The sequence below is a fragment of the Haliotis rubra genome, unplaced genomic scaffold, assembly GCF_003918875.1.
Source record: "Haliotis rubra isolate DU_JTF1 unplaced genomic scaffold, ASM391887v1 Scf43, whole genome shotgun sequence".
Classification (NCBI taxonomy): domain Eukaryota; kingdom Metazoa; phylum Mollusca; class Gastropoda; order Lepetellida; family Haliotidae; genus Haliotis; species Haliotis rubra.
In genome coordinates, this window is record NW_025767113.1 from 1231209 (window position 1) to 1250214 (window position 19006).

At 46.0% G+C, this 19006-nt stretch overlaps 1 protein-coding gene across 3 annotated transcripts in view; it reads left to right on the forward strand.

The window, feature by feature from the left end:
• The window catches only part of LOC124289017 (arrestin domain-containing protein 2-like), a 49213-nt gene that overhangs the window by 17256 nt on the left and 12951 nt on the right, over positions 1–19006 (forward strand). For 2 of the 3 annotated variants that reach the window (XM_046725617.1, XM_046725614.1), the window contains exons 3-4: positions 17247–17488; positions 18406–18594. In XM_046725617.1, coding sequence (XP_046581573.1) covers positions 17247–17488; positions 18406–18594 — 431 coding nt within the window. The remainder of the gene's footprint in view (positions 1–17246; positions 17489–18405; positions 18595–19006) is intronic. The other variant, XM_046725615.1, reaches the window with a different exon arrangement.

Below are 19006 nucleotides of genomic sequence, written 5' to 3' on the forward strand. Positions count from 1 at the left end.
ACAACAGACAGGAGGTGAACTCAACCAACAGAGTCGTAGATGCACGTTATCTTCTTGTGGACAACAGACAGGAGGTGAACTCAACCAACAGAGTCGTAGATGCATGTTGTCTTCTTGTGGACAACAGACAGAAGGTGAACTCAACCAACAGAGTCGTAGATGCACGTTATCTTCTTGTGGACAACAGACAGGAGGTGAACTCAACCAACAGAGTCGCAGATGCATGTTGTCTTCTTGTGGACAACAGACAGGAGGTGAACTCAACCAACAGAGTCGTAGATGCACGTTATCCTCTTGTGGACAACAGACAGGAGGTGAACTCAACCAACAGAGTCGTAGATGCATGTTGTCCTCTTGTGGACAACAGACAGGAGGTGAACTCAACCAACAGAGTCGCAGATGCATGTTGACCTCTTGTGGACAACAGACAGGAGGTGAACTCAACCAACAGAGTCGTAGATGCATGTTGTCCTCTTGTGGACAACAGACAGGAGGTGAACTCAACCAACAGAGTCGCAGATGCATGTTGTCCTCTTGTGGAAAACAGACAGGAGGTGAACTCAACCAACAGAGTCGTAGATGCATGTTATCTTCTTGTGGACAACAGACAGGAGGTGAACTCAACCAACAGAGTCGTAGATGCATGTTGTCCTCTTGTGGACAACAGACAGGAGATGCATGTGAACTCAACCAACAGAGTCGCAGATGCATGTTAGATCCTCTTGTGGACAACAGACAGGAGGTGAACTCAACCAACAGAGTCGTAGATGCATGTTGTCCTCTTGTGGACAACAGACAGGAGGTGAACTCAACCAACAGAGTCGTAGATGCACGTTATCTTCTTGTGGACAACAGACAGGAGGTGAACTCAACCAACAGAGTCGCAGATGCATGTTATCTTCTTGTGGACAACAGACAGGAGGTGAACTCAACCAACAGAGTCGTAGATGCATGTTAGTCCTCTTGTGGACAACAGACAGGAGGTGAACTCAACCAACAGAGTCGTAGATGCATGTTGTCCTCTTGTGGACAACAGACAGGAGGTGAACTCAACCAACAGAGTCGTAGATGCAGTTGTAAGTACATTCAGCTGGACATCTCATTTCCTGAGTAACTGTATTTACAACATCGACATGATTCAGTGCCAACTCCACCAAACTGTCACGTGACGTGTCTCCTGACGAGAAGCAACGATGGCAGCAGAGAGAAGGGATCAAGCTTCAACAATTCCAGGGGATCTGGTAGGGCTGTTTTCATAGCCTAGAAAGCTGTCTTGGGATTTCAAATTGCCCTCCATCACCGGCCAGTGTATGGGTCCCGGCAGACCGGGATGGGAGTACATTAACGGCCATTAACTGTAGCTCTGAATGTGTACTCCCCGGGGAGTTGAGAAGGTGGTGTCGTGGTGATAATGCCGCGCGGTTTGCGTATGGCCCTTGTATGTAAACAACAAGGAATACTGAAAATTTTGTTTTTTTGTTCTACTATGTTCTGCCGGTGTACTTTAACCACCAGGAAACAGCTAATTTCATGTTTTTCCTGCACTTGATCAATTTATTGAGCCTTGCTTGATCTCCCTGGCAATATATCAGCCTTTTTTTTAACAAGGCCACATTCGTTGTTTTGAGGAGCAGGCCAGGAAACGCGGCATTCCTTAACAAAAACACGAACACAATCTCGCGGCGGAGCTTAATGATGACAATAATGTACTTTTTAGTAAAACTGTGTTACTGATAATGGGGGTATGACAGGTTAATTAACTTATTTATGTTAGTGTGTACAAGTGTGTTGATGTGTTTGTGTGAGAGTAAGTTAGCGTTAGTGTTTGTTTTAGTGTGAGCGTGTTAGTGAGCGTTCGTGTTTGTTTTAGTGTGAGCGTGATAGTGAGCGTTCGTGTTTGTTTTAGTGTGAGCGTGTTAGTGAGCGTTCGTGTTTGTTTTAGTGTGAGCGTGTTAGTGAGCGTTAGTGTTTGTTTTAGTGTGAGCGTGATAGTGAGCGTTCGTGTTTGTTTTAGTGTGAGCGTGTTAGTGAGCGTTCGTGTTTGTTTTAGTGTGAGCGTGATAGTGAGAGTTCGTGTTTGTTTTAGTGTGAGCGTGTTGTGAGCGTGTTAGTGAGTGTGTTGATGAATGTGAATTTAGCATAGTGAGTTTATATCTGCTTAACTGGCACAAAGTACTTGTGGACTTAATGCCTTCAGGGAGTGACCTTCTAAACACAAGAGTTACCATCCAGTGTCCTTGTGTTAAGATGGGTGCGATGTCTGTACAGACCATGCTGTCATCGGCGTAATATATGGTGCAGCGTTACACACAAATGTTTTCAACCAGTATGTCCACATATACGTCATTGGAGCCTTGGTAGGAGCTTGTTGTCTGGCAATAGAAAACCAAGAAAACACAATATCAAAACAAAAATAAAGATTGCTTCTTGCCTCTCGCAGCATACTCAACGTTGAATGTATGGATCACGGAAAATGATATTGATAATAATTAGTTAAACAAGTGCGTTGGTGAATGATTGGTGGTTTGGGTTTTTGGTTTAACGCTGCACTCAGCAATATTCCAGCTATTCTGTAAATAATCGAGTCTGGACCAGACAATCCAGTGATCAACATCATGAGCATCAATCTACACAACTGGGATGCGATTGCATGTGTCAACAAAGTCATCGAGGCTGAACACCCGATCCCTTTAGTCGCAATTTACGACAAACACGGGTTGATGAAGACCAAGTCTTACCCGGATCTTCACGGGTCTGTTGCTAAACGACTGCTGTTGAAAATACCATATACGATACTTCTTAACCTCGCTCACTACACCCATGCCCAATGCTGTAGCTGCCCTTTACTCCCAGCGTGTAAAGACAGGCCGACAGAATGATGGGCTCTGCCCACTGCTGTAGCTGCCCTTTACTCCCAGCGTGTACAGACAGGCCGACAGAATGATGGGCTCTGCCCACTGCTGTAGCTGCCCTTTACTCCCAGCGTGTACAGACAGGCCGACAGAATGATGGGCTCTGCCCACTGCTGTAGCTGCCCTTTACTCCCAGCGTGTACGGACAGGCCGACAGAATGATGGGCTCTGCCCACTGCTGTAGCTGCCCTTTACTCCCAGCGTGTACAGACAGGCCGACAGAATGATGGGCTCTGCCCACTGCTGTAGCTGCCCTTTACTCCCAGCGTGTACAGACAGGCCGACAGAATGATGGGCTCTGCCCACTGCTGTAGCTGCCCTTTACTCCCAGCGTGTACAGACAGGCCGACAGAATGATGGGCTCTGCCCACTGCTGTAGCTGCTCTTTACTCCCAGCGTGTACAGACAGGCCGACAGAATGATGGGCTCTGCCCACTGCTGTAGCTGCCCTTTACCCCAGCGTGTACAGACAGGCCGGCAGAATGATGGGCTCTGCCCACTGCTGTAACGCCCTTTACTCCCAGCCGACAGAATGATGGGCTCTGCCCACTGCTGTAGCTGCCCTTTACTCCCAGCGTGTACAGACAGGCCGACAGAATGATGGGCTCTGCCCACTGCTGTAGCTGCCCTTTACTCCCAGCGTGTACAGACAGGCCGACAGAATGATGGGCTCTGCCCACTGCTGTAGCTGCCCTTTACTCCCAGCGTGTACAGACAGGCCGACAGAATGATGGGCTCTGCCCACTGCTGTAGCTGCCCTTTACTCCCAGCGTGTACAGACAGGCCGACAGAATGATGGGCTCTGCCCACTGCTGTAGCTGCCCTTTACTCCCAGCGTGTACAGACAGGCCGACAGAATGATGGGCTCTGCCCACTGCTGTAGCTGCCCTTTACTCCCAGCGTGTACAGACAGGCCGACAGAATGATGGGCTCTGCCCACTGCTGTAGCTGCCCTTTACTCCCAGCGTGTACAGACAGGCCGACAGAATGATGGGCTCTGCCCATTGCTGTAGCTGCCCTTTACTCCCAGCGTGTACAGACAGGCCGACAGAATGATGGGCTCTGCCCACTGCTGTAGCTGCCCTTTACTCCCAGCGTGTAAGAGACAGGCCGACAGAATGATGGGCTCTGCCCACTGCCAGCTGCCCCTTTACTCCCAGCGTGTACAGACAGGCCGACAGAATGATGGGCTCTGCCCACTGCTGTAGCTGCCCTTTCTGCCCACTCCCAGCGTGTACAGACAGGCCGACAGAATGATGGGCTCTGCCCACTGCTGTAGCTGCCCTTTGCTCCCAGCGTGTACAGACAGGCCGACAGAATGATGGGCTCTGCCCACTGCTGTAGCTGCCCTTTACTCCCAGCGTGTACAGACAGGCCGACAGAATGATGGGCTCTGCCCACTGCTGTAGCTGCCCTTTACTCCCAGCGTGTACAGACAGGCCGACAGAATGATGGGCTCTGTTTGCCCATGGATACACCAGCAGTTCAGTCGTGTCTTACACACTGTCTGCCCACAGACACGCTGCATGGAGACGTGAATATACCTGGACACTGCCCACAGACACAGCGCATGGAGACGTGAATATACCTGGACACTGCCCACAGACACGCCGCATGGAGACGTGACTATACCTGAACACTGCCCACAGACACGCCGCATGGAGACGTGACTATACCTGGACACTGCCCATAGACACAGCGCATGGAGACGTGAATATACCTGGACACTGCCCATAGACACAGCGCATGGAGACGTGAATATACCTGGACACTGCCCATAGACACAGCGCATGGAGACTTGACTATACCTGAACACTGCCCATAGACACAGCGTATGGAGACGTGAATATACCTGGACACTGCCCATAGACAGCGCATGGAGACGTGAATATACCTGGACACTGCCCATAGACACAGCGCATGGAGACGTGAATATACCTGACACTGCCCATAGACACAGCGCATGGAGACGTGACTATACCTGAACACTGCCCATAGACACAGCGAATGGAGACGTGAATATACCTGGACACTGCCCATAGACACAGCGCATGGAGACGTGAATATACCTGGACACTGCCCACAGACACAGCGCATGGAGACGTGAATATACCTGAACACTGCCCATAGACACAGCGCATGGAGACGTGAATATACCTGAACACTGCCCATAGACACAGCGCATGGATACGTGAATATACCTGAACACTGCCCATAGACACAGCGCATGGAGACGTGACTATACCTGAACACTGCCCATAGACACAGCGCATGGATACGTGACTATACCTGAACACTGCCCATAGACACAGCGCATGGAGACGTGACTATACCTGAACACTGCCCATAGACACAGCGCATGGAGACGTGAATATACCTGGACACTGCCCACAGACACAGCGCATGGAGACGTGAATATACCTGGACACTGCCCATAGACACAGCGCATGGAGACGTGAATATACCTGAACACTGCCCATAGACACAGCGCATGGAGACGTGAATATACCTGGACACTGCCCATAGACACAGCGTATGGAGACGTGACTATACCTGAACACTGCCCATAGACACAGCGCATAGTTACGTGAATACACCTGAACACTGCCCACAGACACAGCGCATGGAGACGTGAATATACCTGGACACTGCCCATCACACAGCGTATGGAGACGTGTGATATACCTGGACAATGCAGACATGGCACAACGCATGGAGACGTGAATGACATTTCCAGACTCTGTTCTTACTGCCTCAGACACAGAGACAGCATGGAGACGTAATGAATATTCTTCCCCTCCTTTGGTCATAGTAATCCTTTACACAACGATGTCTGCGACATAATGTCTAACGTTGGCAGAACGAATCTCGTTCATTTCCGACACCACCCCTAACTTCGTCTAACAAGCTCTGCTTCAGCTGGAGAGACAGCAATAGGTTTGAGTGTGCGCACGCAGTTGTTCCGTCCAGGAAGCTCATCGATTTGTCGTCTGCTTGAGTAACTGAGACAACCTGATCCATGACAGTCGTATTTCTACAAGTGAAGACTCGGTTTCATGTAGGTAGGTTAGAGGATCCTCAGTTTCAGTGTTGTGTTTTCGATGTATTATCATAAAAAACTCTTCCTCCGATACTCCCTCAGTCGACTTCTACGTATTGTACTCAATTAATGCATCCGTAAGAAATATTACTGTTTTTTTATGCAAGTTTGTTAAAACTGAAATGAATTCAAATGTACCAAATCCTGATATTCATTCATCTTAGACGTCTGTACTATTGTAATTAGCCGAAAATCTATATTATACTTCATCTCAACAACAGATGACATTGTCTAAGAAGATTATCCTGATCGATATCCGCGCAGTGTTGCATTCTGTGTGGAGCGTTCCATCCCAGTGTGAAATGATATGGAACAATATTTCCAATACTACCTGTAACAGCGTTTTCCTCAAGGGAAATACTTTCCCAGTGTTCGTCTGACGCACACAACCCCTGTCTGCAGGCAAACCAACGGTGACCTTATCCCGGCTTTGTGTTCGTGTGCCACTCAGTCTAAATCCGGACCGATAACCAGCCAGATACATGCCCTATTGCGCGACTCACTATGGTTTTAAGGTAGAGTTCTATTTGTGTCCTCGAGCTGCTATCTTAGTTCGGTCAATGCTTTGTGAGCTTTGTTAAAATAGACATAATTCTCTCTATCATTACTAGAACTTTAATTCCAGAATGTGATGGAGCTCCTTGTTGGAAGTGACCTTGCCCAACAGGGGTGACACACACGTCATGCTGCGTAACGCTGAACCATCTGTAGCGTGACGTCACTAATACCTAGTCATAAAATGTTTGACATATTAACTATAACACATAGCCAAAGTGTGGGTTCTGCCTGACACCAAGCAGCCACAGTACCATAGGTCGAGGTTAGCATAAGGACTACAGTTAGCTGTAGTACCACCAGCCGAGGTTAACATCAGCACTATAGTTAGCTGTAGTAAGGACTATAGTTAGCTGTAGTACCGCCAGCCGAGGTTAACATAAGGACTATAGTTAGCTGTAGTACCACCAGCTAAGGTTAGCATAAGGACTATAGTTAGCTGTAGTAAGGACTATAGTTAGCTGTAGTACCGCCAGTCGAGGTTAACATAAGGACTATAGTTAGCTGTAGTACCACCAGCTAAGGTTAACATTAGGACTATGGCTGGCTGTAGTACCAGCAGTCGAGGTTAACATAAGGACTATAGTTAGCTGTAGTACCACCAGCTAAGGTTAGCATAAGGGCTATGGCTGGCTGTAGTAAGGACTATAGTTAGCTGTAGTACCAGCAGTCGAGGTTAACATTAGGACTATAGTTAGCTGTAGTAAGGACTATAGTTAGCTGTAGTACCAGCAGTCGAGGTTAACATAAGGACTATAGTTAGCTGTAGTACCAGCAGTCGAGGTTAACATAAGGACTATGGCTGGCTGTAATACCACCAGCTAAGGTTAACATTAGGACTATGGCTGGCTGTAGTACCAGCAGTCGAGGTTAACATAAGGACTATAGTTAGCTGTAGTACCACCAGCTAAGGTTAGCATAAGGGCTATGGCTGGCTGTAGTAAGGACTATAGTTAGCTGTAGTACCAGCAGTCGAGGTTAACATAAGGACTATAGTTAGCTGTAGTACCAGCAGTCGAGGTTAACATAAGGACTATAGTTAGCTGTAGTACCACCAGTCGAGGTTAACATAAGGACTATAGTTAGCTGTAGTACCACCAGCTAAGGTTAGCATAAGGGCTATGGCTGGCTGTAGTAAGGACTATAGTTAGCTGTAGTACCAGCAGTCGAGGTTAACATAAGGACTATAGTTAGCTGTAGTAAGGACTATAGTTAGCTGTAGTACCAGCAGTCGAGGTTAACATAAGGACTATAGCTAGCTGTAGTAGCTGTAGTTACCAGCAGTCGAGCTAAGGTTAACATAAGGACTATGGCTGGCTGTAATACCACCAGCTAAGGTTAACATTAGGACTATGGCTGGCTGTAGTACCAGCAGTCCAGAGGTTAACATAGGAAGGTTTAGTTAGCTGTAGTAAGGACTATAGTTAGCTGTAATACCACCAGTCGAGGTTAACATAAGGACTATGGCTGGCTGTAATACCACCAGCTAAGGTTAACATTAGGACTATGGCTGGCTGTAGTACCACCAGTCGAGGTTAACATAGGAATTTAGTTAGCTGTAGTAAGGACTATAGTTAGCTGTAGTACCAGCAGTCGAGGTTAACATAAGGACTATAGTTAGCTGTAGTAAGGACTATAGTTAGCTGTAATACCACCAGTCGAGGTTAACATAAGGACTATAGTTAGCTGTAGTAAGGACTATAGTTAGCTGTAGTACCAGCAGTCGAGGTTAACATAAGGACTATAGTTAGCTGTAGTACCACCAGTCGAGGTTAACATAAGGACTATAGTTAGCTGTAGTAAGGACTATAGTTAGCTGTAGTACCACCAGTCGAGGTTAACATAAGGACTATAGTTAGCTGTAATAAGGACTATAGTTAGCTGTAGTACCAGCAGTCGAGGTTAACATAAGGACTATAGTTAGCTGTAGTAAGGACTATAGTTAGCTGTAGTACCAGCAGTCGAGGTTAACATAAGGACTATAGTTAGCTGTAGTACCAGCAGTCGAGGTTAACATAAGGACTATGGCTGGCTGTAATACCACCAGCTAAGGTTAACATTAGGACTATGGCTGGCTGTAGTACCACCAGTCGAGGTTAACATAGGAATGTAGTTAGCTGTAGTAAGGACTATAGTTAGCTGTAGTACCACCAGTCGAGGTTAACATAAGGACTATAGTTAGCTGTAGTAAGGACTATAGTTAGCTGTAATACCACCAGTCGAGGTTAACATAAGGACTATGGCTGGCTGTAATACCACCAGTCGAGGTTAACATAAGGACTATGGCTGGCTGTAATACCACCATCCAAGGTTAGCATAAGGACTATGGCTGGCTGTAATACCACCAGCAGAGGTTAACATAAGGACTATGGCTGGCTGTAATACCACCAGCAGAGGTTAACAAAAGGACTTTGGCTGGCTGTAGTACCACCATCGGAGGTTAACATAAGGACTATGGCTGGCTGTAATACCACCAGCAGAGGTTAACATAAGGACTATGGCTGGCTGTAATACCACCAGCAGAGGTTAACATAAGGACTATGACTGGCTGTAGTACCACCAGCAGAGGTTAACATAAGGACTATGGCTGGCTGTAATACCACCAGCCGAGGTTAACATAAGGACTATGGCTGGCTGTAATACCACCAGTCGAGGTTAACATAAGGACTATGGCTGGCTGTAATACCACCAGCTAAGGTTAACATAAGGACTATGGCTGGCTGTAGTACCACCAGCCAATGTATGGTCCATAATATCTGTGATGGTGTGATGTCATTGTGTTCACAAATGCCGAACAATTTCAGGTGGACTTTTTTTATAAATATATATTTCCACTGACAAGAGTTGTTTGTGATAGGTTGAGGATAGATATTGGCTATGTTCTGCTAGGAACAAGCCCCTCTATACATTCGTTAAAACACAGCAAATACACTTTCACATGTTTGAGGACAAGCAATTGCAAACGATCAGTTCTCATTACGATGAAGACATAATGCAGAACACAACCCCCAAATTCACTTTTCTTGAGATCAAGGAAGATAGATTTTCCCACTCTAATCCAGCATCGGCCTATACACACTGAAAATTATGGAATCCTGGAAGGGACATTGTCGCGTTTACGCCCTCTGAAATACAAGCAAAATGAGGCAAAATTAACCAAAACGCGACACACGCGACACACGCGACATCGCGACAACGCGGCTACTTCATTGTAAAAAACATTGGAGGTAACGAAAGACCACTGAAGTGTGAAATAGAGTATAACTTTTACAGCGCATGCGTAGACTAATTGACTTTCTACACATGCGCACCGGTAATCGAAAAGGGCGACAAAGCGACACGCGACAATGCGACATATTGAATATGTCGCATTGCAGCACGTCGCGTTTTGGTCAAGTTTTTTTTACACATCTTAGATACGGCGACAATGCGACAACGCGACATATTTTGACCTTGCAAATTGTCTCTATGTCGCGTGACGCCCTTTGGAGGAATAGAAAAATATTATTCAAAACGCGACACGCGACATCGCGACAATGCGACAAATGGGCGAAATGTCGCTTTGTCGCGATGTCGCGTGTCGCGTTTTGGTTTATTTTGCCTCATTTTACTTGTTTTTGAGAGGGCGACAACGCGACAATGTCCCTTCTCGGATTCCATAGAAAATCGTTATAAAGGCACTCGGAAATCTTAAGTCTTTCTACAAGAGCGTTACCTCATGTGAGTACGTCTTTCTACAAGAGAGTCTTTCTACTAGAAGGTAAACTGATGTGAGTACGTCTTTCTACAAGAGATTTACTCGATGTGAGTACGTGTTTGTACTAGAGAGTTACTTGATGTTAGTACGTGTTTCTACAAGAGAGTTACTTGATGTGAGTACGTGTTTCTACTAGAGAGTTACTTGATGTGAGTACGTGTTTCTACAAGAGAGTAACTTGATGTGAGTACGTGTTTCTACCAGAGAGTTACTTGATGTGAGTACGTCTTTCTACTAAAGAGTTACTTGATGTGAGTACGTGTTTCTACAAGTGATTTACTTGATGTGAGTTCGCTTTTCTACTAGAGAGTTACTTGATGTGAGTACGTGTTTCTACAAGAAAGTTACTTGATGTGAGTACGTCTTTCTACCAGAGAGTTACTTGATGTGAGTTCGCTTTTCTACTAGAGAGTTACTTGATGTGAGTACGTGTTTCTACAAGAGGGTAACTTGATGTGAGTACGTGTTTCTACCAGAGAGTTACTTGATGTGAGTACGTGTTTCTACTAGAGAGTTACTTGATGTGAGTACGTGTTTCTACAAGAGACGTTACTTGACTTGTGTGAGTACGTGTTTCTACCAGAGAGTTACTTGATGTGAGTACGTGTTTCTACTAGAGAGTTACTTGATGTGAGTACGTGTTTCTTTCTACAGAGAGTTACTTGATGAGTACGTGTTCTACCAGAGAGTTACTTGATGTGAGTACGTGTTTCTACCAGAGAGTTACTTGATGTGAGTACGTGTTTCTACTAGAGAGTTACTTGATGTGAGTACGTGTTTCTACCAGAGAGTTACTTGATGTGAGTACGTGTTTCTACAAGAGAGTTACTTGATGTGAGTACGTGTTTCTACTAGAGAGTTACTTGATGTGAGTACGTGTTTCTACTAGAGAGTTACTTGATGTGAGTACGTGTTTCTACTAGAGAGTTACTTGATGTGAGTACGTGTTTCTACTAGAGAGTTACTTTACTTGATGTGAGTACGTGTTTCTACAAGAGAGTAACTTGATGTGAGTACGTGTTTCTACAAGAGGGTGTGATGTAGTACGTGTTTCTACAAGATGAGTACGTGTTTCTACTAGAGATGTGAGTACGTGTTTCTACAAGAGAGTTAACTTGATGTGAGTACGTCTTTCTACAAGAGAGTTACTTGATGTGAGTACGTGTTTCTACCAGAGAGTTACTTGATGTGAGTACGTGTTTCTACAAGAGAGTTACTTGATGTGAGTACGTGATGTGAGTACGTGTGAGTAGTACGTGTTTCTACAAGAGGGTAACTTGATGTGAGTACGTGTTTCTACAAGAGAGTTACTTGATGTGAGTACGTGTTTCTACTAGAGAGTTACTTGATGTGAGTACGTGTTTCTACCAGAGGTTACTTGATGTGAGTACGTGTTTCTACTAGAGAGTTACTTGATGTGAGTACGTGTTTCTACCAGAGAGTTACTTGATGTGAGTACGTGTTTCTACTAGAGAGTTACTTGATGTGAGTACGTGTTTCTACTAGAGAGTTACTTGATGTGAGTACGTGTTTCTACAAGAGGGTAACTTGATGTGAGTACGTCTTTCTACAAGAGAGTAACTTGATGTGAGTACGTCTTTCTACTAGAGAGTTACTTGATTTGAGTACTTGTTTCTACAAGAGAGTTACTTGATGTGAGTACGTGTTTCTACAAGAGGGTAACTTGATGTGAGTACGTGTTTCTACCAGAGAGTTACTTGATGTGAGTACGTGTTTCAACAAGAGGGTAACTTGATGTGAGTACGTTTTTTAAAAACAAACTGAAACACCTTTCCCGCTGCTACCGGAGAACATCCGGTCCTTAGTGGATGTACGGCAGTGGCTCGGTCTTTATACGGAATTGCTCGTCGATTTCCGTTAATCATAAATGCTTTCACCTCACCTTCCCTCCTCCACCATCCCTTGTCCCTCCTCACCCCCTCCCCTCTTTCCCTTCCCTCCCCCTCCTCCTCTCCTGCCTCATCCTCTGGCAGAAGTAGAGAAAGCCGAATCAGGATTTATCGATTCACACAAATCAAATTACTTCTCCTTCCATCCGTTGCCTCCGACGCTAATAATCGTTAACAGAGCAGAAGGACGGTAATCGTGCTCTGACATCACCACACTGATGACGGGCTACATTCAATACAATACGCAGGCCAGGCACAACGGAACGGTGTGGAATGAAGGATAGGTGAAGTGGGGTGGTGGTGGAATGAGGGGTAGGGTGAAGTGGGGTGGTGGTAGAATGAGGGGTAAGGTGAAGTGGGATGGTGGTGGAATGAGGGGTAGGGGTGAAGTGGGGTGGTGGTGGAATGAGGGGTAGGGTGAAGTGGGGTGGTGGTGGAATGAGGGGTAGGGTGAAGATGGGGTGGTGGTGGTGGAATGAGGGGGTAGGGGTGAATGGGGTGGGGTGGAATAAGGGGTAGGGGAAGTGGGGTGATGGTGGAATGGGGGAGGGAGGGTGTTGAAACGGGGTGGAATGAGGGGTAGGGTGAAGTGGGGTGTGTGTGGAATGAAGGGTAGGGGTGTTGAGAGGAGGGGTGGATTGAGGGGTAGGAGTGAAAGTGAAATGGGTGTGGAGGATGGGTAGGAGGTGTTGAAGTGAGAGGGGTTGGAATGAGAAATTAGGGTGAAGTGGGAGGTGGGTGTGGAACAGAAATAGGAAGTGTTGAAATCGACTGGGAATGAGGTTAGGAGTGAAATTAGAAGTGGGTGTGGAGTGAGGGTTAGGGTGAAGTGGGATGGGGATGGAATGAGTGTCTAGCGTGAAGTAGAATGGGGGTGGGAATGAAGGACAGGGTAGAAGTGGGGTGGTATAAGGTGGAATACGACAAGGGTTAATGGAATGGGTGAAATAAGGGCTAGGGTGAAGTGGAACGTGGAAATGTAGGTAGGTGTTGGAGATGGGGTGAATAAGGGCTAGTGTGAAGATGGGGTGGTTCTGGAATAGGAAACTGGACTGGACTGAGTTTAGAACGGGTGGATTTAGGAATATTCCAGAGAATCACTTGGATGGGGACACCAGAAATGGGGCTTAACACTTTGTGGATGTGGGGAATCGAACCTGGCCTCGGAGTGACGATACCGAACCACTGGGCTACCCCAACGCCCCGGAATAGGGGTGAAGTGGGAGTGGGGGTGGAATGAGGGCCAGGGTGTTGAGATGAGGGGTAGAATGACGGGTAGGGTGAAGTGGGGTGGTTCTGGAATGAAAGGAGTAGGGTGTTGAGAGAAGGGGTGGGTGAGGGTAGTGTGAAGTAGGAATTGGGTGTGGCATGAAGGGTAGGGTGTTGAGGAGGGGTGGATTGAGGGGTGAGTGTAAGAAATGGGAGTGGGTGTAGCACTTGAAGGTAGGGTGTTGAGGGAAGGAAGGGTAGAGGTAGGAATTGAAGTGGGGTGGGTGTGGAGTGAGGGAGTAGGAGTGAAGAAGTGGGGTGGGAGTTGGCATGAAGAGGGTAGAGGTGGAAGTGAGAGTGGGTGTCAGATGAAAGGATAGGGTGTCGGGACTCAGGTGGGAATGAGGGTAGGAATGAAGTAAGGTGTGGACTGAGGGTTAGGAATTGAAGATGGGGTAGACGATGGAATAGGAGTCTAGCGAGTTGAGATGAGGTGGAATAAGCAGGATGATAGGTGAAATTAGGAATTGAGGTGGTGGAATGAGGTGTAGGGTTAATGGGTCGAGAAGTGGAATAAGGGCTACAGGAGTGAAGTGGAGAGTGGTGGTGGAATGAAATTGAGGTGTTGAGACCCGGTGGGAATAAGGAGCTAGGTGAAGTAGGAGGTGGTTCTAGAATGAGAAATTAGGAGTGTTGAGAGATTGCAGGTGGTATGAGGGTAGGGTGAAGTGAGATGGGTGTGGAATATGAAATTGGGTGAAGTGAGATAGGTGTAGAATGAGGGTAGGGTGTTGAGAAGAATTGGTTGAGGGCAGGGTGTTAGAGGTGGGTAGTATATGAGGGTTAGGTGACGTGGGGTACGTGTGGAATGACATTAGGGTGTTGTTGGGTGGTGGTATAGGGAGTAGGAGTGAAGTAGGGCAGTTCCTGGAATGAGGTAGGAGGTGTTGAATTTGGTGGTATGAGGTTAGGGTGAAGTAGAATTGGGTGTGGAATGAAAAGGGTAGGGTGAAGTGAGATCAGGTGGGAATAAAGGCGCAGGTTGAAGTGAGTGTTGGGAATGAAGGCGTAGGGTGAAGTGGGAGTGGAATATAGAAATTAAGGTGATGTAAGTACAAGGTGAAGTAAGGGTGTTGGTGGGAATGGCTAATGCCGGACTGGTAGGTGTGGAATACATTTTGTATGTTTAGGGTCAGTTTTGGCACACACGCTTAAAATCCTGTACGTGAAGTTTATTATCTGTATTTTAGTAGTTTTGCTAGCTATGACGGATGGAAGTCTATGTAACACATTACATTTGTATTTATGGCGATAGGAAGAGACATATCTGAAGTATATCTCAGTTCACCTTGGCGTTAGTATGTCAGCCGATCCGTTTATCTGGCAGTCAATTCTCCCTTGCAGACCCATTACACGACAGTTCCTGCTCACGATGTCGAGTTATTTACCATCGCACCGGACATGGATTATACAGCGAAGCTTGATTTTAACATGTTTACAAAGTGTACATGCGATAATATCCACGAACATGGTTAGGGAGTATTACATGCGATATTGTAATCCACTGACATGATTAAAGACGGACATGCGATTAATTATTGTAATCCACTGACATGGTTAGAAGTGTACGTGCGATGTATGAGAATCCATTGACATGGTCAAAGGTATGCATGATAGTAGTGAAATCCATTGACATGGTTAGGGAGTGTGCATGATCACGTGTATGTAATCCCACTGACATGGTTGAAGTGTACACATGCGATGTATGTAATCCACACTGACGCTGGTTAGAAGCGTGTGTACATGCGATGTGTGTGTAATCCACTGACATGGTTAGAAGTGTACATGCGATGATGTAATCCACTGACTTGGTTCAAATGTACATGGTTAGAAGTGTACATGCGATGTGTGTAATCCACTGACATGGTTAGAAGTGTACATGCGATGTGTGTAATCCACTGACATGGTTAGAAGTGTACATGCGATGTGTGTAATCCACTGACATGGTTAGAAGTGTACATGCGATGTGTGTAATCCACTGACATGGTTAGAAGTGTACATGCGATGTGTGTATGCGATGTGTGTAATCCACTGACATGGTTAGAAGTGTACATGCGATGTGTGTAATCCACTGACATGGTTAGAAGTGTACATGCGATGTGTGTAATCCACTGACATGGTTAGAAGTGTACATGCGATGTGTGTAATCCACTGACATGGTTAGAAGTGTACATGCGATGTTAGTAGTGTCGATGTGTATCCACTGACATGGTTAGAAGTGTACATGCGATGTGTGTAATCCACTGACATGGTTAGAAGTGTACATGCGATGTGTGTAATCCACTGACATGGTTAGAAGTGTACATGCGATGTGTGTAATCCACTGACATGGTTAGAAGTGTACATGCGATACATGCGATGTGTATAATCCACATGCGATGTGTGACATGGTTAGAAGTGTACATGCGATGTGTGTGGTATCCAATCCATGGTTAGACATGGTTAGAAGTGTACATGACATGATGTGTGTAATGACAAGTGTACATGCGATGTGACATGGTTAGAAGTGTACATACGATGTGTGTAATCCACTGACATGGTGTACATGCGATGTGTGTAATCCACTGACATGGTTAGAAGTGTACATGCGATGTGTGTAATCCACTGACATGGTTAGAAGTGTACATGCGATGTGTGTAATCCACTGACATGGTTAGAAGTGTACATGCGATGTGTGTAATCCACTGACATGGTTAGAAGTGTACATGCGATGTGTGTAATCCACACTGACATGGTTAGAAGTGTACATGCACTGACATGGTTAGAAGTGTACATGCGATGTGTGTAATCCACTGACATGGTTAGAAGTGTACATGCGATGTGTGTAATCCACTGACATGGTTAGAAGTGTACATGCGATGTGTGTAATCCATTGACATGGTTAGAAGTGTACACTGACGATGAAGTGTAATCCGACTGACATGGTTAGAAGTGTACATTACGATGTGTGTACACTGCGATGTGTACATGCGATGTAATCCACTGACATGGTTAGAAGTGTACATGCGATGTGTGTAATCCACTGACATGGTTAGAAGTGTACATGCGATGTGTGTAATCCACTGACATGGTTAGAAGTGTACATGCGATGTGTGTAATCCACTGACATGGTTAGAAGTGTACATGCGATGTGTGTAATCCATTGACATGGTTAGAAGTGTACATGCGATGTGTGTAATCCATTGACATGGTTAGAAGTGTACATGCGATGTGTGTAATCCATTGACATGGTTAGAAGTGTACATGCGATGTATGTAATCCATTGACATGATTAGAAGTGTACATGCGATGTGTGTAATCCATTGACATGGTTAGAAGTGTACATGCGATGTGTGTAATGCACTGACATGGTTAGAAGTGTACATGCGATGTGTGTAAACCACTGACATGGTTAGAAGTGGTGTCTTTCCTCGTAGTCTGTTCACTTACAGACAACATAGCTTCACTGATATACTATCTGCCTCTCCACCACCACCAAACCACATCCCATGCGGTAGGCAACGACGTAAAGCTATGCATATAATGAGTTCGAATCCAAAATTTATGACCCTTTGTCCATCAGCATGACAGCTGTGGATCTCATCAAAGCGTGACACGTCTGCCATGTGGGATTTCCTCTCGCATGAATTAATCTAACTGCGAGGTGATTTGAATATTCCACAAAGCGGCGTTCGACACGACTCACACTGAACAGTAGAAAGCATGCAACGTCTTGTGTTGAGCAATATTGTCACGCATTTTAGTTCCAGATGAAGGCCACTGGGAGAGTCGGGAAGTTCTCAAGAGGGGGCGCCACCTGTTTCCGTTCCAGTATAAACTTCCTGAAGGGATACCCTGTTCTTTCCAAGGGCCGGACGCGTCGGTCAACTACACTGTGCAGGGAATCGCTGTGCGCCAGAGCGGCGAGAACCTTACCACACAAAAAACGTTTACCGTCCTCAGAGATCTCGACTCAAAGCGGGATTCTGAAAAACGAACCCCCTCGGTAAGTATGTGCCCAGAGCCAGACTTGACTAGATTACAGGCATAGCATATTGAAGTCGTGACGAGATTAACGTAAGCCTGAAATTCGGGAGACTATGACTTTAAGGTTAACGGAGGTTAAGTTCTTTTGCATCGCTACACCAAGCTGTGGCCTTCACACCTATGTGATGTCAGTGTGTAAGATCCAAAAGTCTATCATATGTCTCGAGAAGTTCTTATTGCTGTGGGGCTGTGGGGTAGCCTAGTGGTTAAAGCGTTGGCTCGTCACGCCGAAGATCCGGGTTCGAATACCCACATGGGTACAATGTGTGAAGCCCATTTCTGGTGTCCCCCGACGTGATGTTGCTGGAATATTGCTAAAAGCGGCGTAAAACCAAACTCAGTCTTATTGCTGTAAACTATATTTATAGTCCACCATTTTATTATCTTTCCAGCTTGGCAGTATATGTTTACTGTTGTGTTCAATATGAATATTTCAATCTTACTCAAAAACATGTTGAAATTTAATCCTTTCACAAGTGTGCAAGTGTCTGGTTACGTTAAGCAGTCCCTTGAGAATCCGTGGATCGTGGACTTGAATCCAGGCCGGACACTATACGTAAATGCCCTTCAAAGACACTATGCGTCTTTGTTTGCGAGCAGCATATCGTGCACGTGGGTTTCATCAAACTGGCAAAAACCAAGGGATTGCATCAAGTCCAACTTCCACACCAACCTAAGGCAGCAAACCAAACTCACAAACAAACTCCCCCACCGAAATCCATCTGGATAGTTTGTCCTCAATCTGGTAGTTCCGTGAAATTATTCAGGCCTAGCTCTATGGTGTATATCTTGTTGTGCACGTTAGGCCTGGTGTATGTTATCTTCCTGTTACCAACCAGCATATCGATGTTGCTATTTGTACTCTTCCCTTCTCAGCCCCGACACCCCCTGGAGGATCATGCCGAACGGTCATTCAGTACCGTGTGTTGCCGCCCTGGTCGAGTCTCCTGCTCGCTCTCTGTCATTAAACGTGCGTACGTCCCAGGGGAGGTAATCCGGGCGGACGTGCAACTCCAGAATCTTTCCATGCGCAAGTCCGGCATCTGTAAAGTCCAGTTAAAACAGGTGAGGTTTGCAGAGACGTTTTAAAGTGAAAAACATGCGTATGTATACTGAATAACTGGTTATGCTTGACGATGTTAGTTTAGTTTCGGTGGGTTGCTTGATGGGCCTCTAGACGCAGTTTTGTAAAACTGTTCTTATTTGGCGTCGTCCAGAAACAAACCAAACCTTTGTCTTGTCAGTCGAGATCATACTGCCATGTCACAACAGGCACCTTTATTGCAATCCCGCGGATAAAGGGGACACTTCTGTTGGCCGTCATGAAAGTGTTCACTGTTTTCAAACATCCATGTAATCTGGTATCCCATACGGCCACCTCCCCCTGTACACACTACCGTCACCTACACCCTGTCTACTTGGCATATCCAGGGGAGGAGATAATAAACATGGTCAATATAAAGGTTTCTATAAGATT